The 25,660-nt window shown below is 35.3% G+C and overlaps 1 protein-coding gene across 5 annotated transcripts in view; it reads right to left on the reverse strand.

The window, feature by feature from the left end:
* EXOC2 (exocyst complex component 2) overlaps positions 1-25,660 on the reverse strand; it is a 279,908-nt gene that overhangs the window by 171,194 nt on the left and 83,054 nt on the right. For all 5 annotated transcript variants that reach the window (XM_059179098.1, XM_059179101.1, XM_059179097.1 and 2 more), the window contains 3 exons: positions 24,210-24,323; positions 22,067-22,191; positions 5,033-5,113 (listed from right to left, as the gene is read on the reverse strand). In XM_059179098.1, coding sequence (XP_059035081.1) covers positions 5,033-5,113; positions 22,067-22,191; positions 24,210-24,323 — 320 coding nt within the window. The remainder of the gene's footprint in view (positions 1-5,032; positions 5,114-22,066; positions 22,192-24,209; positions 24,324-25,660) is intronic.

Genomic DNA, 25,660 nt, shown 5'->3' on the forward strand with positions numbered 1-25,660 from the left:
ATTACAATACTGGATCCTGGTTCCTCGACTGCAGGAGGTCTCCTCTCCTGAAGTCAGGGGCTTCCTCCTCATGTGGCTTTCCCTGTCTGGGACACCTGTATCCAGTTGGCTTGTCCACATGCTAACCTCCGCTTGCCTAGATACTATCTCCTCACCTTTGAAGGCTCACATGACCCTGTCCTGAGAGTCTTTCACTCTACTTTTCAATGAGATACATCCTGTGTAGGCTCCAGATGAACCCCATGATTATCAGTGGCAGACAATTATCACACCATAATTTAATCACCTGCTTATCTGTGTTCTCCATTAGACTATAAGCTTTAGGAATAATGCATAACTACTACCTTTATAACCTTGGGATGGAACTGACACATGCTCAATAAAGGCTTACAGAGCAAGGACTAAAAATAAGCCTTTGAATCAGCATCCAGTATTCCTTCTACTTAGAGAGGTGGTACAGTATAGTACAAGCCCCTTTCGGCACAGTGTTCAGAACCACATAAACGGCCATGCAAGCTGAAACCAAGCAAACAATCTTAAGTAATGGAGAAATTATGATTGTTCTGTGACTTATAAAAATTGTTGCACCATTAAAAACATGCTTACTGTTGGTCTTAATGAATAAGAAAATGAAAAAAAAAACAGTAAAACCAGTATTTACTTAGTAATCTATGATTTAAAATATTAGAAACACTGAAAATAAAACTGTTCTATTTCTTTGTAAAAACAAAAACAAGATTGCTTGCTTTATTCATCATAATATTTACAATATGTATCAAGCATCTTTTCTATACTTTGATAAATTATCATTCTCCTTTCTAAACTTATCATTTGCACTCTGAATGTCATTGATTGCCTCTGAGCACTCCTTTAAGCATCACTTTCCCTACAATGTCTTATTCTTTTCTTCATACCTTCCTCATTTCCACTAATAAATTCACATTTATCCAGTTCCTCTGGCTGCACAGCTTGAGTCTCCTGAACAGCAGCAGTGCCTACAGCTGCTTCTTCTGTAACTCCAGTTATGGTAGACTTGAATTTCACTTACACTGTTACCACTTTTTTTTTTTTAATGTGCTTTCATCTTTGTGGGTCAATCCTCTCTTTTGATTATTCATTTGTATAAAAAGCTATATGAGTTTATGTCTGGGGGACAAGGAGTCCACACAACTATATGTTTTGTTGTCTGTGTGTGAATATATGTATAGTGACCAGTCACAGAGACTCTGAAGGAAAAGAGGTTAAGTGCTCACTGATCATCTCTAACATCTCTTATTTATGGAGTGACCTGTGGACTGAACAACTAGCAACCACGTTTGTACTTTATGCAATTTTGACAAATACACTGTGATAATTAAAATCTCAATTGTGTTGCTGAGGGACAAGTGTATCTAACCAAACTGTGGTGATTGAAATTCATGCCTATCAAAACAATGCACAGCAAGCTCTGTTGGTAGTTTTAAGTACAGATTTGAAGCTAGGTTTCTAGATATAAATCCCAGCTCTGCCACTTACTACTTATATGACTTTAGATAACACATTTAATCTTCCTGGGCTTCAGTTTTTTCATCAATAAAATGGAAATAACAGGGTTGCCTGGGTAGCTCAGTTGGTTAAGTGCCTACCTCTTGATTTCAGCTTGGGTCTTGATCTCAGGTTTGTGAGTTAAGGACCCCATTAGGCTCCACACTGGGTAGGAGTCTACTTAAAAAAAAAAAAAAAATAGGTATGACAGCACAAGCCCCAGAGAGAACTAAATACATAGAGAATGTCTGAAGCCATACCTGACCCTCAGTGAGCACTCCAGAAGTTTTAACTATTAACCACCACAGCTGCTACTATAAATACTTATTGTCTATACCTACACTATCTAATATGCCATTACTAGCCACATATGGCTATTTCAATTTAAAGTTAAATTTATTAAAATTAAATAAAAATTTTAAAAATTTAAAAAATCAATTCCTCAGCAATATAGTTACAATTTAAGTGCTCAATAACTATAATCCCAAAACCTCTATTGAAGAGCACTATTCTATACTCCTGGAATAGGTAAGGACATAGAGTTGGATATGTGAATTTGATATAAATTAATAGTCATCCCTTCATCCCTGGCTTGAAATCAAGAAGGAATTATTAGGTTCAAAGGCAAATATAAAAAACATATATCGAGGGAAATGAAAAAAATTCAATGAATGGCATCAATATTGATATATTTTGAATAAAATGGACTAAGTTTCTTAGAGTCGACATTACCCTTTTTTACTTTAAGTTTCTAAAAACCTTAAAGTAAAAAAGTTTGCCCTTTAAAAACTTTCATTTAAAATAACTCAGGAAAAACATACAAATTGGTATATAATTATATATAAGATTAAAGCATTAATAATAATCTAAGCAAACTAAACTACATTCAAACTCATCTATTCTTTCCTTCCTTTCCAGAAGAAAAGACATTAAATTTTCCATAGTACTTCTGTAATTTTTTTGAGAGAGAGAGCATGCACATGAGCTGGAGTGGGAGGGGCAGAGGGAGAGAAGAGAGAGAATCTTAAGCAGGCTTCATGCTGAGTGCAGAGCCTGATGTGGGACTCAATTTCAAGACCCTGAGATCATGACCTGAGCTGAAACCAAGAGTCCGACACTTAACCAACTGAGCCACTAGGTGCCCCTCTATAATTTTTTTTTTCCCTGATTCTCCAGCTTACAAACTATGATATACCGACCTGGAAAAGGATATGTGTACAGGGCATGGGCCATATGTCTTCCATCTTTGTATCTCACACTGAACCAAACATGGTACTTTTACACAATTAAATAAATGTTTGTCATGTTGACCTGAATTAGCAAAACCTCATCCTAAGATAGCAAACATCAACATCAAGTTCATAAAAAATGTTTCCAGAAGTTTATGCTAAGTGAAATAAGTCAAGCTCTCTAGAGAAAGTCAATTATCATACGGTTTCACTTATTTGGGGAACCTAAGGAATGGAGGACATTAGGAGAAGGAAGGGAAAAATGAAGTGGGGGATTTGGAAGGGGAGATGAACCATGATAGACTATGGACTCCAGCAAACAAACTGAGGGTTTTAGAGGGGAGGGTGGTGAGGGGATGGGTTAGACAGGTGATGGGTATGAAGGAGGGTATGTATTGCATGGAGCACTGGGTGTTATATACAAACAATGAATCATGGAACACTACATCAAAACCTAATGATGTACTATTGTATGGTGACTACCATAACATAATAAAAAATAAATAAAATAAAATCTGACTTAAATTGGCATTAAAAAAGAGAATGTTTCCAGAAAAAGAAAGTGTTATAAAAAAGAATAGATTTTAAGAAAAATCTTTACACCAGAAAATCCTGAAGTGGAGTCTCATAAAGAAATGACTAATTTAGCCCAAATTTACTGAAGAATAGTAAACTTCAATAAAGTTAATATGACACATTTCTAAATAAAGTTTGTGGTTATGAAGAACAGAAGTAAAATAATTTCCCTTAAAATTTTATACTGCAAATCCCAAGGGAGGATTTCCTAAAGTGCTCCTTAGAAGAAAAAAAAATTATGTTCACACACTATGCTAAACCTAACACATGAAACAGATCTTAATTTTTTCCAAACCTTAGTGTCTATTTTCTCTTACTGATATAACAATTTAATTACAATATCAGCTTGTTTTTATAAATCACTCTTTTTAAAGTTACTAAATATCATTTTTTACAGATACCATGATTTGATGACAAGTACTCCACTGAAAATAGTCTGCCTGAGTAGAAATACCTAAGACCTTAAAATGTCTGGCTATATTAATATAGAAACAGCTTTAGTAAATGTTTATTTGAGTTGAGTTCAGAATATATTAATTTTATTTAAACTGCTGACTTGGTTCTCAGAAAACAAGGCAAAATCTCAAGGCAAAATAATAACAACCCACCACCACAACCACCAGAGGGAAGATTATTTAAAGTGCTAATAAACTCATAAATTTAGGATGAAATCAAAGTACTCAAATTCTAGCAAAGGAAGTCCACATCAAATTAAAGCTTCTTTCCAGCAAATGTTTTATTAGGGATCCCAGGGGTTTAAAAACAGACATTTACCCCCCCCAAAAAAAAAAAAGTTCAGGAAGTTACCAAAGGAATAAATTAAGCTAGTAGTCTGAAACTAAATATCACAATCCTTCATTCACAGATCACTAAATACCTGATGTGAGGGTTTTTAAATGTTTTAGCTATTCTTAACCCTATTTCATGGGGAAATCATTTGCTATACATAAACTTAAAAACAGGGAGATTCCCCTGGGGACTGCTGCTCTCTATCAGATGTTTACTATATGAGTGAAAGAGGATAATGTTATTTTAAGCTGCTAATATTAAAAGAGAAATTGATTCATCTGATGAGTTTCTTCCAGATCATTAGGATCAGTAGCTGAGAACTAGAATGTCAGGAGGAAAAAAAAAAGAATATAAGGCAAGTGGGTGGGACCCAAAACTTTGTATATATCAGGTTTTATTGACATACAATTTTTACAAAATTTCTCACAGTTAGTAATACTCTTAAAGATGAAGCTGCTATAAATTCACTTTGGAAAAAGACATGATATAGATAAATCAATGACATGTAAGTATCTGTCATTCCAGGAGCTGATAATATTTGCTTTAAAACTGTTAGATATATGAAGATAAGTTTTAGGGTTCTGGTCAATGGCAATCCTGGCTATTGCTTCAGCACTTTTCTCTCTTTGATAATGTTACTTACATACCAGTCTCTTTTACAGTAGCAAGTTTTACTTCTTAGAAGCATTCGGGCTTATTTTTTAAATTATGATTTCTTATAAATAAAATGCAAACAAAACAGAATGTTCATTTTCAATGTTTTTATTCCCCATTTATATTTATTAAATCATTACTATTTAGAAATAAATATTAAAATGCAACTCACTGCCTGTTCTGTGAAACCAATTCCAAGAACTATATTAAAGCTTATTATAAAGTCCATAAATAGTTTTGGGTAGTAGGACAAAACTTACTGTTCAGAACATTCTCCAGTTTTTGCGTCATGGATCCTTCTACTTTTTCTGTTCCATCTGCTTCTAGTTTCTGATGGATAGCTAGAAAAAACATCTAGTTAAAGTGTGTGCTATTTTAGTGGGTGGAAAGACATTACATCAAAATGACATTTTTAAACAACTTTAAAAAATGGTCATATTATTTTCACTGCTGGAAAGAAGCACAAACATGCAAAAACTATGCAAAGTAAGCAGGAGACACCAGTCTATGTTACTCATAGTTTAGTACTATTAAAATAGTACAATAATACATATACTCGATCATCTGAGCATCAAGGTTGAGTGGTTAAGAACAGTTAAACTAAAAAAGAAAATAAAAGTGAGACGTATGTAACTAATATCTTTGATATTTGGCTATAGGAAAGTCATTTTTATTTCTCAGTTTCACCATCTGCAAAAGAGAAGTACTAGTATTTGAAGTATACCATCTTCAAAATATTCCATTTCAGCCTTGGACACAACATGGCAAAATACATACTATTCATGTTCTCTCCATTTCTTTTATTATTTCCCTGGAAGTTCACAAGAACTATCTGGTAACATCTACCAATATATCAATTTGTGGATATACAAATCATATTGGAGTTTTTGTTATTATTGCCATGTCTGCATGGTTCTGATAAACATTATTTAAAAATCATTTAAAAATTTATATTTAAGGGGCGCCTGGGTGGCTCAGTGGGTTAGGCCGCTGCCTTCGGCTCAGGTCATGATCTCAGGGTCCTGGGATCGAGTCCCACATCGGGCTTTCTGCTCAGCGGGGCGCCTGCTTCCCTTCCTCTCTCTGTGATCTCTTCCCTTCCTCTCTCCTACTGTGATCTCTGTCAAATAAATAAATAAATAAATCTTAAAAAAATTTATATTTAAAAAATGTTTTACCTACTGTAGAGTAGGTTTTAAACAGGGCAAATCAGACTTATCTAAGTGAAGCACTAAGAAAATTTTCAAAATGAAATGACCAAATATAATTTCAAATTCAAAATTCTGACATAATAAAAATAAAAAAACTAGCAAAGCAAACATTAATTGAGCCATGACCATAAATTAAGCACAATGATAAATTTCTAATGCATATTACTCATCTGGTAAGAAGTCAATGATGTATGTTCTAATATTATTTCTATTTCAAGAGAAGAAATCCATGGCTGAGGGCAATTAAACAAGTTGACCAATATCACAAAGCCAAATCCCAAATTTGAACTCACGCTGTCTGATCCCAGAACAAAAAACTTCACCCTATATTGCCTGTATTGCATAGGCAAGCAACTTAACTTGGCTAAGCCTGTTTTTCACATCTGTAGAATGAAAATAATATACTTATTATGTTAGTTGGGAACTGCATTCAGTTGCAAATGATACCTCTCTCTAAAATAATGGCTGCTAAACACCCAGGATTTTATTGTTTCACATAACTTTGTTTAGCACAATTTCAAACATAAGATGTATATAACTCCATGGCTTTACAGCCAGTACAATGAAATTAACGTCACTCTGATACAGCTATTCTCCAACATTCAAAAAGAATGTCAAACTCTTCTTAAAAGGATTTTACAGGTTCTGCATCAACCCATCAGTCATGAGTGGTAGATTTATTCGGGGGTGGGGGGTGTGGTCTGCTTAAGCAAAAAGAAAAATTTGTTTTTACTTTATTACGTACACATCATTAGTATTTGATATAGTGTTCCATAATTAATTGTTTGCATATAACACCCAGTGCTCCATCCAAAACATGCCCTCCTTAATCAATCACAATTTTGTTCCCTTTGACTCACTGATTAGAAAATCCTGGGTAAAAGTCAGTGCTCAAATGCACTATAAAAATATTCTCAATGCATAATAACATCTACATTTCTGCTTCTTATAATTACTTTCTAATTTTAGTCCTGCCCTTTTTTAATACCTTTCTTTTAGAGCAATTTCAAATTTTGTTTGAAATTTATAAACAGACAGCTTCTTTATTAGAGAAACACAATCAAAGAAAGAAAAAGAAATACATTTGGGGGAAAAAAAAGTCTGCCAGTATATTCTTAATTGTCTTGGTTGACTCACAAGTAAAAAAAAAAAAAAAAAAGTTCTTTTTGTTTAATGTTTCAAATTTGGATTATTTGGTGATAGTGACATAAAATGTTTCCACATATCAAAATTAAATTTAACTTGAACTTGTTACATTAAATGGAAAATAGCTTCCCTATCTTTAAAGAGAGGAGATAAAAATGCCCAAATATAAAAAAGCTAAACTAAAAACACTGCTCACACTATTCATTTAAATGCTGGTGTAATTTTCTGACAATCTTGCTGCAAAAGAACGTGGGGCACACATTCCATATTACGGGAGCATTGCTTAAGTTTCTTCCATGGCAATAAGACATTGCATCTTATAGAGCCCTGCTTCAAATGTTGCTTTCTAAGTTAAAATCATTAAAGGAAATCAGGCAGTCACATTTCTATTGCTGGCAAAGCCCATCACTGATCAGCAGGTCAAAACGAGGTAAGCCTAGCTCCCCTCAGCTCAGTTTACAGCTCTTTTTTGCTGACAAAGCAGCTTCCTGCCACCCATCTCCACCACAGCAGAGTCACTGTCAAGCTGTCAGCCAAGCATGAGGACCAAGAGACACAGGGATCTGATAAAGGCAATCCTATTTTCCAGAACATTAAACCAAATAACTAAATGTCTGGTTCCTTGACCTTTTATTTTCTCTAAAAACATTTTTAAATAGTAAAACTCAATAAGCAACTGGGTACATGATCACAGGTTTGTTATTGTTTCTAATCTATTAAAACTTAAATATGTGAAGCAGTTGAACACCATAAAATTGTATTTAAGAAACCAAAAAAGTATGAATATAAAAGTTCTATTTAAAGAAAAATCAGAATTATAGAAAGACTGCCTGTTGATTCACTGAAATTTTTATTTATCTCTAATTAAATATGGACATCAGATTTGCAGATTTCAATTAAAAATTTCAAAGTATTTGTCTACACATTTATACAATGCCATTATTAAATGAGGCACTAAGAAATGACATGTGTGTATAGGCAATGTCTATAAGGATTTATGTCAGGTACACTGTGATCCATATACTCTAACCACTATATATTACTACTAGTCTAAGAGACAGGAATACTCAAACTAGGTCAGAGACTAGAAAACTATTTCTATAAAGAACCACACAGTAAATATTTTAGGCTTTGTGGGCCACATAGGGCCTCTATCACATATTCTACTTCTCTTTTTTTTTTCTTCCCCAAATAAACCTTGAAAAACACAGCCATCTTTAGCTCCTGGACTGTACAAAGATGGGCTATGGCCTAATTTGGCCTATAAGCTAAACTCTGAAAACAATACTTACTAAAATAGAAGACAAAGAAGAGTTAGAATAAGGTGTCTTAAAAATTTAAATCTGGGGACACCTGGATGGCTCAGTCAGTTAGGCTGCTGCCTTCAGCTCAGGTCATGATCCCAGGGTCCTGGGATCGAGTCCCACATCAGGCTCCTTGCTTGGCAGGGAGCCTGTTTCTCTCTCCACCTCTGCCTGCCACTCTGCCTCCTTGTGCACTCTCTTTCTCTCTGTCTCTCTTTCACAAATAAATAAATAAATAAATAAATAAATAAATAAATAAATAAAATCTTTTAAAAAATTTAAATCTGTAGAAAGCTTTTCAAACATTTAATTCCTACTTCTTATTCTACCAAATTTTTATGAGAGTGACAAAATTTTATAAATTACATTGAAATAGGTTAGGTAACCTATGAATCCTTTCCTCAGTTATGTTGAAAAAAAAACAATAAATAATCAAATTTATTACAACTATTACATAAAACACTAAAGGGTATAAAGGATTCTCTATTAGAGAATTGGATCCTTGATAACCACATCTGCGTAAAACCTTTATATATCAGTAGACACAACAGAATGTGCCAAAAAATCAGTTATGGCTTACAATGCCTCAAGGAGCAGCAATAAAAGTAACATGAGAAAAAAGGTCAATTGTACATTGAACAACATATGTTATTTACTCTGCTCTGGTCTCTTTTCTCAGGTACTCTTTAGTATAACATAAGTAAAAGTAATTCATACCATTTGGGTCCATAATTGTTCTTAAAAGAAGCAAGTGATTAATGCTGGGCTCATCAATAAAAAGAATGAGATCAGTCAAGTGATAAGCTCAAGGAGCAGTCAGGGAAATGATCACCAAAACAAAGGTGATGATCAGAAGGCACTGAGGAACTGAAGAAAGCCTTTAATTATATGAAAAACTCCACAAACATTACCATGGCCTGCCAGAACTCATTTGAACAGTAAATGATAAGAAACTATGGCTTATCAAGACTTAAAGGAATGAAAAGAATGGCAGAATGACTGCCAAAGAAAAGTAACACAAGTTGCTGGGAATATTTTAGCAGGATATAGTAAAGTAATAACTACAATAAACACACTGAGGTCAACACTGGCAGATAAGTTATATCAGGCATACCTATCAAGTTTTAATTACAATATTTATGGATATACACAGGGAAAAAGCAAACTGACAATAGCTTAAAAACTTAAAGATACATAAAAGCCATACTGTCTACCTGACCAGGATGGATGGAAAAACACCCGTGGATGCAAATGAAACAGTCCTTTCAAGGAGAACACAGATGATATCAAAAAAGCACAGAATGGTGTTTATTTATACTCTGTCATCTCTATTGAGCCTAGTTCTGACATGAAACATCTAATTTTTTATCTTCAGGACTATAACTCTTCTCTCCCATTTTTCTTACCTCTAACAACTCCTTTCCCTTTCCAATCATTTACAGACCACACTTCCCAACATCCAGTATAGCAGGAAACAGAAGGAAACTAGTTGAGGCATACAAATACTGGGCAACTTAGCAGTGTACTGAAAACAGAAAAAATGCTGGGTACCACACAAGAGAGCAGAAAGAAAGGAGTAGCATTTTTACACAAGGTTATTCAGAAATAAACCATAAATGATATCTGATATAACAAAGCATTAAAAACTGAAGATATGAGTCTACAGATTCTAAAAGTTTATCAAGCAAGGGGAAAAATGAGTAAAGATAAGATCAACATTCTAATATATCCTGAAAAGGCATTTTTTTTTTTTTAATTCAAGTTGAAACAAATATATCTTTAAACCATTTAGGGAGAAAGGAAAACAGTTCCTTTAATATTTTAATAAAGAATTACACTGGCTTAGGATTTCTCTCTATAACACTAAAAGACACTGGATCAATTCAGAAAACAATTCTCTTAATAGCCAAGAGGTTGTTCATGTATGAAAGCAAGAGACATTTCCAGACATGCAAGAATTCAAAAGCTCTAGCACAAAACATATACCCCACTCCTCAAAACAAAAATTCAAATATAGAAAAGATGAAATATAAAATGACTGGTAATAAAAGTTAAAGCCTATTAAGCGTATATGAATATATGGTAAATTTTAATTAACTATGGTAAATACGTTATAAAATTAAATGCAAAAGACAAAAATAAATCTTAAAAACATAATAATAACATGAAAAAGAAAAGGTAAAATAAAATAGTAGCTAACTTCAGGTTAAATTAAGATCAGAAAAAAGGAAAGAGCCTAAGAAATAAAGATGCCCTGAACTACTGTCATACACAACAGGAGTCAAAGACAAGCTATGACAGAATTTAAAAATAAAAACATTTCTTCCAAATCTGGAAGATTTATAACCAACATGGTCTATATGGCACAAAGAGTAAAATGAAATTGAAAAAATATGATACAACAATAAAACAAAAGGATAAAAATGTCAGTTTGATAAATATACATAACTTAAATTCTTCTACTAAAAGGCAAAGACTCTCAAAATGGCATAAAAATACAAAAATCCTGCCACGTTGCTTACCAGAGAGATGCCAAAATCCAATTTCTTTTTTTTTTCTTTTCTTTTAAGATTTTATGTATTTATTTGACAGAGAGAAATCACAAGTAGATGGAGAGGCAGGCAGAGAGAGAGAGAGGGAAGCAGGCTCCCTGCTGAGCAGAGAGACCGATGCGGGACTCGATCCCAGGATCCTGAGATCATGACCTGAGCCGAAGGCAGCGGCTTAACCCACTGAGCCACCCAGGCGCCCCCAAAATCCAATTGCTAAAGGTTAAAAAGAATATGATGTAGAATATATTAGGCAAATGCATGCAAAAGGAAGGGTATGAAATATTAATGATATTGTGTAGTAAAGAATTTAATCTTGCCCCAAAAGAGTCTGTCTGCCCTTTGCCCTTAGGTCCTTGAGAGGTTACTACTAAGCTCTTTGAATTCTTACTTCATAAAAGTGTCTTTGTTTACATGGGGGCCTTGGGCCATGCCAGATAGTCTAACAATGTGATTTATAGTGAAGACTCGGGGTCACTCAGCATCAGCTCAGCCTCCAGAGGGACTAGAGATGGAGGTCAGCCACTGGAACAGTCAATTATGTCTATGTGACAGAGATCCATTAAAAACTATGGATACTGGGGGCGCCTGGGTGGCTCAGTGGGTTAAGCCTCTGCCTTCAGCTCAGGTCATGATCTCAGGGTCCTGGGATCGAGCCCCGCACTGGGCTCTCTGCTCAGCGGGGAGCCTGCTTCCCCCTCTCTCTCTGCCTACTTGTGATCTCTGTCTGTCAAATAAATAAATAAAATCTTTAAAAAAACAAACTATGGAAACCAAGGCTTGGATTCCCTGGATGGCAATACTCCATGTACACTGTCTCACATCATACCAGGAAAATCAATTCCACCCATGACTCGAGAAGGAAGCTTTCATTCCATGCACAGAACTTTTCTGCACTATGCCCTATGCATCTTTTCTCTTGCCTGATTCTAGTCTATATCTTTTCACTAGAGTAAACCATCACTGTGAGAAAAACAGCCTTTAGTGAGTTCTGTGATTTCTTCTAACAAATTATCAAACTTGTACATGGTCTTGGGAATTACCCCTAATTTCACAACTATCATTATTACACTGTAATACCATAACAATATCAAGAGAATCCAAGCCACCAAAAGTTACAAAGGAAACATGTTTTACATATAATAAAAACTGGCAGAATCAAAGTGGATGGTTTCTCTGACATGTTTCCTATAAATAATCTAGATTTAAATAATGTAATAAGGCATTGATAATCTTTCAAACAGTGTGCCCTGATGAGAACATGCCCTCCCTTCCCATTTTTATCTTGGCACAGTTACAGATGGATTGACATATATTTCTTTTCATGTTACACTGGACACTAACTTTAAAAATGAAATCCAGTACAAATTACTAGACCTAAGAGGGAAATTAAATTTTTAAATATTAAAAACACAAGAAAGGGCATCACTAAAGAATCAATATAAATAAAGGAAGTAGAACACAAATTGAACTGATAATAAAAAGGGCATATAATATGCATTATAAATGATTTAACAATAATAATATAATGCTAAAAATGAAAATCTTGATGAAATAGAAAATTTCAGGGGAAAACCAAATCAAAATAAACAGATCATAAAGAGTAGAAATTTCAAAAATTAAAAAATATATTTTCAAAAAATATACATACACATACACATGCAACTACCAAGTACCCATTCCACTGGAACCCACTTGATCCATCATAGTATCTCTAAAGAAGGAACACACAGACACTAAAGGCCTTCTGATATAATGAAACAACAAGTACTCACTACTACACATGATCAAAAACCAAATCTAATCTAATGTCCAAATAGTTAAGTCCAAGTAGTACAATGGAGAGTAAAATAAATTAAATGACACCATGAGGAAGTAATCAGTCAAATAGAGAGTATGGGATATCCTATAGGACAAAGACCATTTCTTCAACAAATCAACTGCATGGGGGAAAAAAAAAAAGTCAAGGCAGCAAAGGTAAGGGGATTGTTCCAGTTTTTAAAAGAGTCTTAAGATACTTTAAAAAAAATAAATGAGGGACGCCTGGGTGGCTCAGTTGGTTAAGCAGCTGCCTTCGGCTCAGGTCATGATCCCAGCGTCCTGGGATCGAGTCCCACATCGGGCTCCTTGCTCGGCGGGGAGCCTGCTTCTCCCTCTGCCTCTGCCTGTCATTCTGTCTGTGCTTGCTCTCTCCCCCCCCCCTCTCTCTCTGATAAATAAAATAAAAATCTTAAAAAAAAAAAAATTTAAAAAAAATAAATAAATAAATAAATGAAAGGCTGGATCTTATCTGAATCTTGATTTAGACAAACCAACAATTAAGAAAGTTGGAGAGTAGCTGGGGGAAATTTGAATATGAAATGGGAATTAGATGATATTGAAAAATTACTGAAACTTTTTTTGTTGTGATAATGGCATTGTGGTTATATAGGTAAATGCCCTTATCTGGAAGAAATCATACTTTAGTACATACTTAAGGGAAATATGCTGTTTTAGACTCACTGCTTGAGATCAGTAAAACAAAAACCAACCAATGTTAAAAATCATCAAAGAAATAAGTATGAAAAGATATTAATAACATAATTCTAGCTGACAGTTTCAAAATATTAGCTTTTTCAGATTTCTAACCTGTAATTCCTAACCTACTTAACCCATCACACAGTACCTACATATATATACATATAGATTCATGTGCTTTTGTAGAACATAAACACCAAAACTTGACCAAAAAAGCATTTTAAAAAAAACTATAGATTAATTCCACTTAAGACAATAAGCAGAAGAGTTTCTGAAGAACTACTAATAAATCAAATGCTACAGTATATTAAAATAATTACCCAGAGGAATATTCTAAAGAATAAAGGAGGTATCTAGCATACACAACTCTATATACACTATAACTCCAATTATGTAATATGTACTCATATAAACTAACAACAAAAAGACCAAAAGGAAATACATCAAAATGTTACTGTCATTATCTCTACAATGGGATTACAAGTAGTCTTTATCATTTATCTATTTACTGTTTTTTGTAATACACATTTCACTACATCAAAAATAGAAATATGAAATATGTGTGTCTAAACTTTTTGAATTTATTAAAATCACTTTCTATATGCCATAGAGTCACCTGCTCATGTGATTAAGCAGTTGGTCAGAATAATCTTTGTTAAACGGTAAGTTACCAATATACTTGTAGGGCAAATGTGATAGATAAATGATACAAGTAACGCATGTCTTCTGTGGGCAAAGGACATGAACAGACACTTCTCCAATGAAGACATACAAATGGTAATCAGACACATGAAAAAATGTTTATCATACTAGCCATCAGGGAGCTTCAAATTAACACCACATTGAGATACAACCTTACATCAGTTAGAATGGCCAAAATTAGCCAGACAGGAAACAATGCATGTTGGAGAGGATGTGGAGAAAGGGGAACCCTCTTACACTGTTGGTGGGAATGCGACTTGGTGCAGCCACTTTGGAGAACAGTGTGGAGATTCCTCAAGAAATTAAAAATAGAGCTTCCCTATGACCCTGCAATTGCACTACTGGGTATTTACCCCAAAGATACAGATGTCGTGAAAAGAAGGGCCATCTGTACTCCTATGTTCATAGCACCAATGGCCATGGTCGCCAAACTGTGGAAAGAACCAAAATACCCTTCACAGATGAATGGATAAGGAAGATGTTATCCATATACACTATGGAATATATTATGCCTCCATCAGAAAGGATGAATACCCAACTTTTGTATCAACATAGATGGGACTGTAATAGATTATGCTGAGTGAAATAAGTCAAGCAGAGAGAGTCAATTATCATAGGTTTCACTTATTTGTGGAGCATAAGAAATAACAAGGAGGACAAGGGGAGATGGAGAGGAGAAGGCAGTTGAGGGAAATTGGAGGCAGAGGTGAACCATGAGAGACTATGGACTCTGAAAAACAATTTGAGGGTTTTGAAAGGGCAGGGGGTGGGAAGTTGGGTGAGCCTGGTGGTGAGTATTATGGAGGGCATGTATTGCATGGAGCACTGGATGTGGTGCATAAACAATGAATTCTGGTACACTGAAAAGAAATTTAAAAAAAAATTAAAAATTAAAAAAAAAAAAAACCCAACTTGAAATCTGCCAAGATTGAAGCCATTTATAAAACTAACACCATAAATAAATATATGTTTATACAAAAACACATGTTAGAAAACAGAAAAAGCTAAACATGCATTTCTGTTAAGTGAAATAATTTTAATCACAATAATTTCTGAGAAATGCTAATCACATATGTCCAGTTATCATTTGCATAGTTACTAGCAAATTAATAATTTATTTGATAATGCTAAACTCTGTTTATATATGCTCAGGTTTCTATTCTTAAACACAGTGACATTGATTATGTAGAACACCAATAAGCACAAAGAAAGAAAAGCAACCCTTCAAAAAATACAGAGCACAAATCATTCATCATCAAGATGAAGGAGAAGTAGGAGACCTTGTTTCAACCAGTCACCTAAAGTGAGCTAAATATCTACCAGAACACTCTGAACACCCAGAAAATCAGCCTGAGATGTAACACTATACACTTCTGGATCTCTACGAGGGCAGAAGACATCAGAGGAAAGGGTGAACCTTGCGTGGATCGTGGTAGCTATATTCAGCTATACATCCCCTCAACCACCTCTCACCAAAATGACTAGGAGGAGGAACACCCAACAGAGGAAAAATTCAGAGAATGGGCCCTCTCCATCAGAACTATTGGATACGGACATAAACAGTATGTCAGAAAGGGAATTCAGGGTAACAATTATCCAGGCAAAGGCTGCGTTGGAGAAAACCATTAGTGACAATATAGAATCTCTAAGGGTGGAAGTGAGAGCCAATCTGGCAGAAGTTAAAAATGCTATCAGTGAGGGGCGCCTGGGTGGCTCAGTGGGTTAAGCCGCTGCCTTCGGCTCAGGTCATGATCTCAGGGTCCTGAGATTGAGTCCCGCATCGGGCTCTCTGCTCAGCAGGGAGCCTGCTTCCCTCTCTCTCTCTCTCTGCCTGCCTCTCCATCTACTTGTGATTTCTCTCTGTCAAATAAATAAATAAAATCTTTTAAAAAAAAAATGCTATCAGTGAGATCCATTCTAATCTAAATACTCTAACAGCTAGGGTAACCAAGGCAGAAGATAGAATTAGTGATCTAGAGGACCAACTGATAAGGAAGAAGGAGGAGGAGAAGGCCTGGAACAAGCAGCATAGAAGCCATGAAAACAGAATTAGGGAAATAAGTGACGCAATGAAATGTTCCAATGTCAGAATTATAGGGATCTCTGAAGGGGTGGAATAAGAGAAAAGACTAGAAGATAAAGCTGAACAAATCCTGGATGAAAATTTTCCCAATCTGAGGAATGGAACAAGTGTTCGGGTCCTAGAGGAAGAAAGTTAACCCCCCAAGATCAACGAATCTAGAAACACCTCTAGACACTTGATTGCAAAATTCACGAACCATAAATTTAGACAAAATGTTCAAAGGGCAGCTAAGGAGAAGAGATTCCTTACATACAGAGGTAAGTCCATCAAAATAATGTCAGACCTGTCCACAGAAACCTGGTGAGCCAGAAAGGGCTGGCAAGACATATTCAGGAAATGAATGAAAAAAAAAAAAGAAATGAAAAAAAAAAAAAAAACATGTAGCCAAGAATACTTTATCAAACAAGGCTGAATAGATGGTGAGATAAAGAGCTTCCAAGACCAGCAAGACCACCAAGCCGGCACTACAAGAAATATTAAGGGGGTTCTATAAAAGAAAAAAGAACCCGTGAGTGACATAGAACAGAAATTTACAGAGACAATCTATAGACAAGGACTTCACAGGCAACATGATGTCAATTAAAACATATCATTCAATAATCACTCTCAAGGTTAATGGCCTAAACGCTCTCATAAAATGGCACAGGGTTGCAGACTGGATAAAACAACAAGGGCGGTCCATATGCTACCTACAAGGGATACATTTGGAACCTAAAGATACATCCAGACTGAAAGTGAAGGGATGAAGAAGCATCTTTCATGCCAACAGGCCTCAAAAGAAAGTGGGGAAGCGATTCTTTTATCAGATAAATTAGATTTTAAACTAAAGACTATAGTCAGAGATAGAGGGACACTACCTCATTCTTAAAGGTTCTATTCACCAAGAAGACCTAACAATTGTAATTATTGCACCCAATATGGGAGCAGCCAACTACATAAGCCAACTGTTAGTCATATTGGTATAATATATTAATAGTAGGGGATCTTTACACATCTCTCACAGTAATAGATCATCTAAGCAGAAAATCAATAAAGAAACAAGAGCATTGAATGACACATTGGACCAGATGGACCTCATAGATACAGACAGAACATTCCACCCTAAAACAACAGAATACTCATTATTCTCAAGTGCCCATGGAACTTTCTCCAGAATAGACCACATACTGGGTCACAAATTAGGGCTCAACCGATACCAAAAGATTGAGATTATTCCCGGCATATTCTCAGACCATAATACTTTGAAACTGGAACTCAACCACAAGAAAAAGTTTGGAAGGAATTCAAACACTTGCAAGCTAAGGACAAACCTGCTCAAGAATGTTTGTATCAAGCAGGAAATCAAAGAAGAACTTAAATAATTCATGGAACCCAATGAGAATGAAGACACATAGGTTCAAAACCTATGGGATACAACAAAAGCAGTCCTAATGGGGAAATACATAGTCATCCAAGCCTCACTCAAAAAAATTGAAAAATCCAGACTATACCAGCTCTCTTTACACCTTAAAGAACTGGAAAATCAATAACAAATTAAGTCAACTCCACGCACAAGAAGGGAAATAAACAAGATTAGAGGAGATATCAATAAATTCGAAACTAGAGATACAGCAGAACACATCAATAAAACTAGAAGCTGGTTCTTAAAAGAATCAATAAGATCAATGAACCACTGGCCAAAGTAATCCAAAAGAAGAGAGAGACGACCTAAATTACTAAAATTATGAGAGAAAAGGGAAAGATCACAACTAACACCAAAGAAATAGAAACAATCATCAGAAATTTTTACCAACAGTTATATGCCAATAAGTTAAGCAACCTGGAAGGAATAGACACATTCCTGGAAACCTATAAACTTCCAAAGCTGAAACTGAAAGAAACTGACAACCTGATTAGACCAGTACCTAGTAATGAGATTGAAACAGTGATCAAAAACCTCCCAAAAGGGGCGCCTGGGTGGCTCAGTGGGTTAAGCCTCTGCCTTCGGCTCAGGTCATGATCCTGGGGTCCTGGGATGGAGCCCCGCATCAGGCTCTCTGCTCAGCAGGGAGCCTGCTTCCCCCTCTCTCTCCGCCTGCTTCTCTGCCTACTTGTGATCTCTGTCTGTCAAATAAATAAATAAATAATAAAATCTTTAAAAAAAAAAAAAAAACCTCCCAAAAAACAAGAGCCAAGGACCCGATGGATTCCCTAGAGAATTCTACCAACATTCAAAGAAGAAATAATACCATTGTCTTGAAGCTGTTTCAAAAAATAGAAACAGAAGGAAAGCTTCTAGACTCTTTCTATGAAGCCAGCATTACCCTGATCCACAAACTAGGCAAAGACCTGGTCAAAAAGGAGAATTGCAAATCAATATCCCTGATGAATATCTATGCCAAGATTCTCAACATGATCCTAGTTAATAGAATCCAACAGTACATTAAAAAGATTATTCATCATGACTAGGTGGGATTTATCCTTGGGTTGCCAAAATGGTTCAACATTCACAAATCAATCAATGTGATAGAACAAATCAATGAGAGAAAAGAGAACCACATGGTACTTTCAACTGACGCAGAAAAAGCATTTGACAAAATACAGCATCCGTTTCTAATCAAAACACTTTAAAGTACACTGACAGAGGGAACATTCCTCAATTTCATAAAATCTGTCTATGAAAAACACACAGTAAATATCATTCTCAGTTGGGAAAAGCTGATACCCTTCCCTTTGAGATCAGGAACACAATAAGGATGTCTACTCTTGCCACTGTTGTTCAACATAGCACTAGAAGTCCTAGCAACAGCAATCAGACAACAAAAAGAAATAAAAAGAATTCAAATTGGTAAAGAAGAAGTCAAACTCTCTCTCTTCACAGATGACATAACACTTTATATGGAAAACCCAAAAGACTCCACCCCAAACTACTAGAACTCATACAGAAATTAAGTAATATAGCAGGACACAAAATTAATGTACAGAAATCAGTTGCCTTCTTATATACGAACAATGAAAATACAGAAAGGGAAATTAGAGAATCGATTCCATTTACTACAGCACTAAGAACCATAAGAGACCTTGGAATAAACCTAACCAAAGAGGTAAAAGATCTATACTTGAGGAACTATAGAACACTCATAAAAGAAATTTAAGAAGACACAAAAAGATAGAAAAGCATTCCATTTTCATGGATCAGAAGAATAAACATTGTTAAAATGTCTATACTGCTCAGCACAATCTATTCTTTCAATGCCATCCTGATCAAAATTCCACCAGCAATTTTCTTTCTTTCTTTCCTTTTTTTTTTTTTAGACAGCTTCCACCAGCATTTTTCAAATAGCTGGAACAAACAATCCTAAAATTTGTATGGAACCAGAAGAGACCCCAAATTGCTAAGGAAATGTTGAAAAAGAAAAACAAAACTGGGGGCATTATGTTGCCTGACTTCAAGCTTTACTACAAAGCTGTGATCACCAAGACAGCATGGTACTGGGACAAAAACAGAGCAATGGAACAGAGTAGAGGCCCAGATATGGACCCTCAACTCTATGGCCAAATAATCTTCAAACAGAACAGGAAAAAAATACACAATGGAAAAAAGACAATCTCTTCAGTAAATGGTGCTGGGAAAATTGGACAGATATGTACAGAAGAATGAAACTCAACCATTCTCTTACACCATACACAAAGATAAACTCAAAAGGGATGAAAGACCTCACTGTAAGACAGGATTCCATCAAATTCTAGAAGATAACATAGGCAGTAACCTCTTTGACATCAGCCACAGCAACTTCTTTTAAGACAGGTCTCCAAAGGCAAGGGAAACAAAAGCAAAAATGACCTTTTGGGACTTCATCAAGATCAAAAGCTTATGCACAAAAAGGAAACAGCCAACAAAACAAAGAGGCAACCCATGGAATATTCACAAATATTGAGAATGTAGGTTTCACAAATATTGAGAAGATATTCACAAATGACACTACAGATAAAGGGCTGATATTCAAGATCTATAAAGAACTCCTCAAACTCTACACTCTAAAAACAGATAATCATGTAAAATAAATGGGCAGAACACATGAACAGACACTTCTCCAAAGACGACATACAAACGGCTAACAAACACTTGAAAAAAATTTTCATCATCATTAACCATCAGGGAGATTCAATCCAAACCACACTGATTACCACCTTACACCAGTTAGAATAGCCAAAAATTAACAAGACAGTAAACAACAAGTGTTGAAGAGGATATGGAGAAAGGGGAATCCTCTTACACTGTTGTTGGGAATGCAAGATGGTGTAGCCACTTTGGAAAACAGTGTGGAGATTCCTTAAGAAATTAAAAACAGAGCTTTTCTATGACCTTGCAATTGCACTATTGGGTATTTACACCAAAGATACATATGCAGTGAAAAGAAGGGCCATCTGTACCCCAATGTTCATAGCACCAATGGCCATGGTCACCAAACTGTGGAAAGAGCCAAGATGCCCTTCAACAGACGAATGGATAAAGAAGACATGGTCCATATATACAATGGAATATTATGCCTCCATCAGAAAGGATGAATACCCAACTTTTGCATCAACATATACGGGACTGAAGGAGATTATGCTGAATGAAATAAGTCAAGCAGAGAGAGTCAATTATCATATAGTTTCACTTACTTGTGGAGCATAAGGAATAACATGGAGGACATTGGGAGAAGAAGAGGAGAAGGGAGTTGGGGGAAATCGGAGGGGGAGACAAACCAGGAGAGACTGTGGAGGGGGAGATGAACCTGGAGAGACTGTGGACTCTGAGAAACAAACTGAGGGTTTTGGAGGGGAGGGGAGTCGGGGGTTGGGTGAGCCTGGTGAAGGGTATTAAGGAGGGCAGGTATTGCATGGAGCACTGGATGTGATATATAAACAATGAATCTTGGAATGTTGAAAAAACAATGTTTAAATTAAAAAAAAAATAAACGAAATAAAAACAATTTAAAAATGTCTATACATTAAGGAAACAAATTAATAATAAAAAAAAATTCTTACTGAAGTGAAGACAGTGTGGCCTCAGTATATACTTAAACTTATAGGTACTTACATATAGGTACTTAACTTACTATTTAAAGATACCTGGTTGTTTTTTTTTTTCTTAAAAGAGGGTTTTTTTTTTAAGAGCTTTTAAAAAGAGTTGGGCTTTTATTAATATAGTTTACTTTTTACTAAGCATTAATTTGATTTTTATTAGTTAAGGTAATTTTAGGGGAAAAAAATATACCCAACACCTTTTCCTGAAATGTCTAAAGCTATGCTATTTCTATTTAATTTCTTTCCCATATAAAGATGACAGCACAGATGGTAGATATTTAACTATTGTATAGGGGCTGATGGGGTGATACTTAAAAAGAATGATGCAGTATCATCAGTCCCTTCCAAACCAAAAAGACAACGGGTCACATATACAGAATTAGCCACATGTGTAAGATACTAACGGCTATAAAAGGATTTTTAAAATTCTAGAATATTACCTATTGGGATTTAGTTTCTAATCGGCCCTGGAGACTGGGCATCATGAAAGGCAAAGTAGTCTCCTATTTCACATATATGCAGTGGATTGACAAAAGCCTCATAGAAAAGTATTTAAAGTATCCAGCCTTCTAAGAGGTTTCAGCCTGGTCTGCAACAAATATTTATGGCACATTTCAGATCTTTACTTTTATAAATACAGACTGAATGTCACACCCTGTAAATGCTCCACAAGCAGAGTGTCAGGTTTCCATTGGGAAGGCCCGGCAGATGGCTGTGAGGGTCACCTTACCTGAGAGGGCATCCTGGGCTTCAAAGAAAGTACTAAGACCTCCTTTCACATATGCCAGGCTGCCTTCACTTTTCTTGTTAGCCTGTCTCTTCAGGTTGGTAACTGCCATTTTGAGCTGTTCAAAACTGAAATGAAATTAAGAAACCAAAAGTTTGAGACTCCTAAAAAGCAAAAAAGAATTAAGATAATGCATTAAATATAAAATATGGAAGCCTAAATTAAGAAAGACACGAATTGATATCACATGTAATCTGATGAAAACAAAAAGCTTTCAAATTCTTATCTACACCTAAACTTTCATTTATTATGAATGACAAAATTAAAGCAACTATAGAACTATATATAGTACTGTAGCCTTCATATCTTCATTCCAAATATGTCAGACCCCTAAGAAGTTAATATACATGTGGGTATTTCTATAAGCAATATATATCATGTGTTGATATGCCAGGTAAGGAGTCATGAATATCAATTCCCTGTGGGCAGACCTAGATCAATGCAGTGGTTATCAAGTTATCTAAGACAGAACTCCTCTGTAAGTTCATTTCTGTATTCTGTATATAAATTAAGCATACCATTATTCACCACATCAATAACCAGTCCTCTGTCATTAACAAAGAAATTACAGAAAAACTGGGGGTCAAGGGGCACTTGGGTGGCTCAGTTGTTAAGCAACTGCCTTTGGCTAGGGTCATGATCTTGGAGTCCTGGGATCAAGGCCCAGGTGGAGCTCCCTAAACAGTAGAGTCTGTTTCTCCTTCTTCCTCTACCCCTCCCCTTGCTCCTGCTCTCTCTCTCTCACTCTCTCTCAAATAAATAAATAAAAATTTTAAAAAAAAGAAAAAAAAAAACAAACACTTGGGGAGTCAACTCACAATTTAAATAACTTAAAAGACCAAAATATTTCATCTCTACATCTCAAGCAGAGAAAAATAGGTAGGTCTCTATATTTTATAAGTTTTATTTTCAGGTAGGCTAAGAAAATCTGGCTATAAAACTTTGAATATATTCTTCAGTGCCATGACAGCCCTACACAGAAAGCAGAGATCAATTCTGACTTATAGTAATACAAAAAGCACATCCATAATGTAAAATTAGAACCATCTTCTGCAATGAAAGATCTGACATTTATTTTAAAAATTTATCAGGATTGGGAAACCTGGGTGGCACAGTCACTTAAGTGTCCAATTCTTGATTTTGGCTCAGGTCAAGATCTCAGGGCTATGAGATAGAACCCTGACTCAGGCTCCACGCTCAGTGGAGAGTCTGCTCAAGATTCTCTCTTTCATCTTCTCCCTCTGCCCTACCCCTGAGTGCATGCTCTCTCTCTCTCTCTCAAAATAAATAAATTTTAAAATTTATCAGGATTCTCTCTCTCTCTCTCCATATATACACACACACATACATACATATATACCAACTTCTCTGTCTCTGTCTCTCTTTATATATATACCAACTCTTCATGTTTTCTAATGGTTTTCACTGTAAGTGGTAAAGGAAAAATTTCTCCTAATGTATATCTTAACAAGCTGTCTTTTCAAGAATGTAAATTTTAAGGAATAAACCATTCATTTATTCAAACACTGTTACTAAATACAGTTTTTAAAATCAATCTTGCAAAAAAGTTACAAACATTTTCTTGTACAGAGTGTGGTAAAATGTAATTGGCAGACAAAAGGGAGCACTTCAATTTGGATATATGACCTTGACCATTTTTTGTTTAATTTTAAGGCAAGTTTTTGCAAAATGACAAATCAACTCATCTTCCTTTGTTCTAGGGAAGGAGGCAAGCTGCTAATTTATACCAAGACTTGAAAGCTGTATGATTTGAAAAGAAAAAGTTCACATTTAGATACATCAGTTTAGGTACCCAGTTGAGACTCCACAAAATTTTAATGTGTTGCACAAATATGAATCATACAGAAATAATAAGATAGCAGGAATTAAGAATCTGCTAATTAATAATACCATTTCATAAATAAGGGGGAAAACATTCTGTGATATTCATGATCTCACCTAAAGTCAAAGGACTATGGCAGAGTCCTTAGTGGCAGAGGCAGACCTAAAATCCACATTATTATATAATCCTATTAGGTACATCCATGTGAAACCATGCATAATCAGTAGTCGAACATCCACTGACCTGGTGGTTGAGTGGTTCTCTATAAGATACCAGGCAGCTGAAAAATTCTCACTTGTAAAATCAGCACTCATTCCAGGAAACAGAATTTCTAAGTCCTTCTGGGGAAATTTACTTCTAAGGGAGAAAAAAGGTTTAAAATATACTTGAAATGCTATTACTACAATAATGCAACAGACATCCCAGAGTACCTAGGAAAATAAGCATGACTATAAACCATCACAATTATATATCATACGTTATGGACTCTATATTTACATGTGTATACAAAGTATATTTCCTAAACTGCAGCTGATTTATCATATAAGCTTTGTATAAAGATGAAATTAAAATACAGAAATTATATCAATATAGAGTTTAAAGTTCATGATATCTATCTAAATATGCAATCATTCTCTATTCAATGGATAAAAATCAAAATTTGGATACAGTGAAATTTAAGAGCATTAGTTTGTTAAAATGGTTTTTGTTCAAGACTTGTATGAAAATTGTTTTAAAAATGCTAATGCCTACTAATAAAAATTAGAGCTAATTATAAAATACTAATTTTAGATGTCTATATCTAGAATATTATTTTAAGTAAAGTTTGTAACAGGCAATACCTTACCAGCAGCTTACTTTCTTGCCTACATTTTTATGACCAACTTGTAGATCATTTTGTTTATTTGTTCAAATAATAAATACTACCACAGTTCAGACTCCATGCTGGAAGTTAGAAAGCTGTGTCTAAGAGCAAAAGTAACATGGGCAAACCCTGTTTACAGGCTTATGAGCTAGCAGCCCTCACTATATCCCTATCTGTCCATCTGCAGAGGATGAAGCCCAAGTTCTATAGTCAAGTCTCTCTGTGATTCAAACCTGCTTATCTCTTTGGACTCATTCTTGCTACTCTAATCCTTAAAACTAAAGCTTTTTCAATTTAGGATTTAGGATTATACTTCAATTTAGGATTATACTTTCCTGCACACATCATGTTAATTTTTATTTTGTTGTTCTGATCTTGTTCTTGCCTCTGACTGAAAGGTGTTCCCCCAGTCCCATATATCACAGCATTGTTGTATAGTCCAGTGTATTTGGAGTAAGACTGGGGGAAGTGGGGATTATCACCACCCTGGAAGAAAATGTGGGCAGGTGTAATGACTTCTACTCACTCTCTTCTGAGAGAGTTGATGTCACATTACTACAAGCACAGCCTCAATTCAGAAATTAAGCAGTGAGGCTGGTGGGAATGCAAACTGGAGCAGCCACTCTGGAAAACAGTATGGAGGTTCCGTAGCAAGTTAAAAACAGAACTGCGACGCAGAAACTATACTACTAGGCATCTACCCAAAGGATACAAAAATGCTGATTAAGAAGGGGAACATGCATCCCAACGTGTATAGCACCATTATCAAGAATAGCCACACTATTGAGAGAGCCCAAATATCCAACGACTGAGGAACAGATAAAGAAGA

This window comes from Mustela lutreola, chromosome 6, assembly GCF_030435805.1.
Source record: "Mustela lutreola isolate mMusLut2 chromosome 6, mMusLut2.pri, whole genome shotgun sequence".
In the NCBI taxonomy this organism is placed as follows: Eukaryota; Metazoa; Chordata; class Mammalia; order Carnivora; family Mustelidae; genus Mustela; species Mustela lutreola.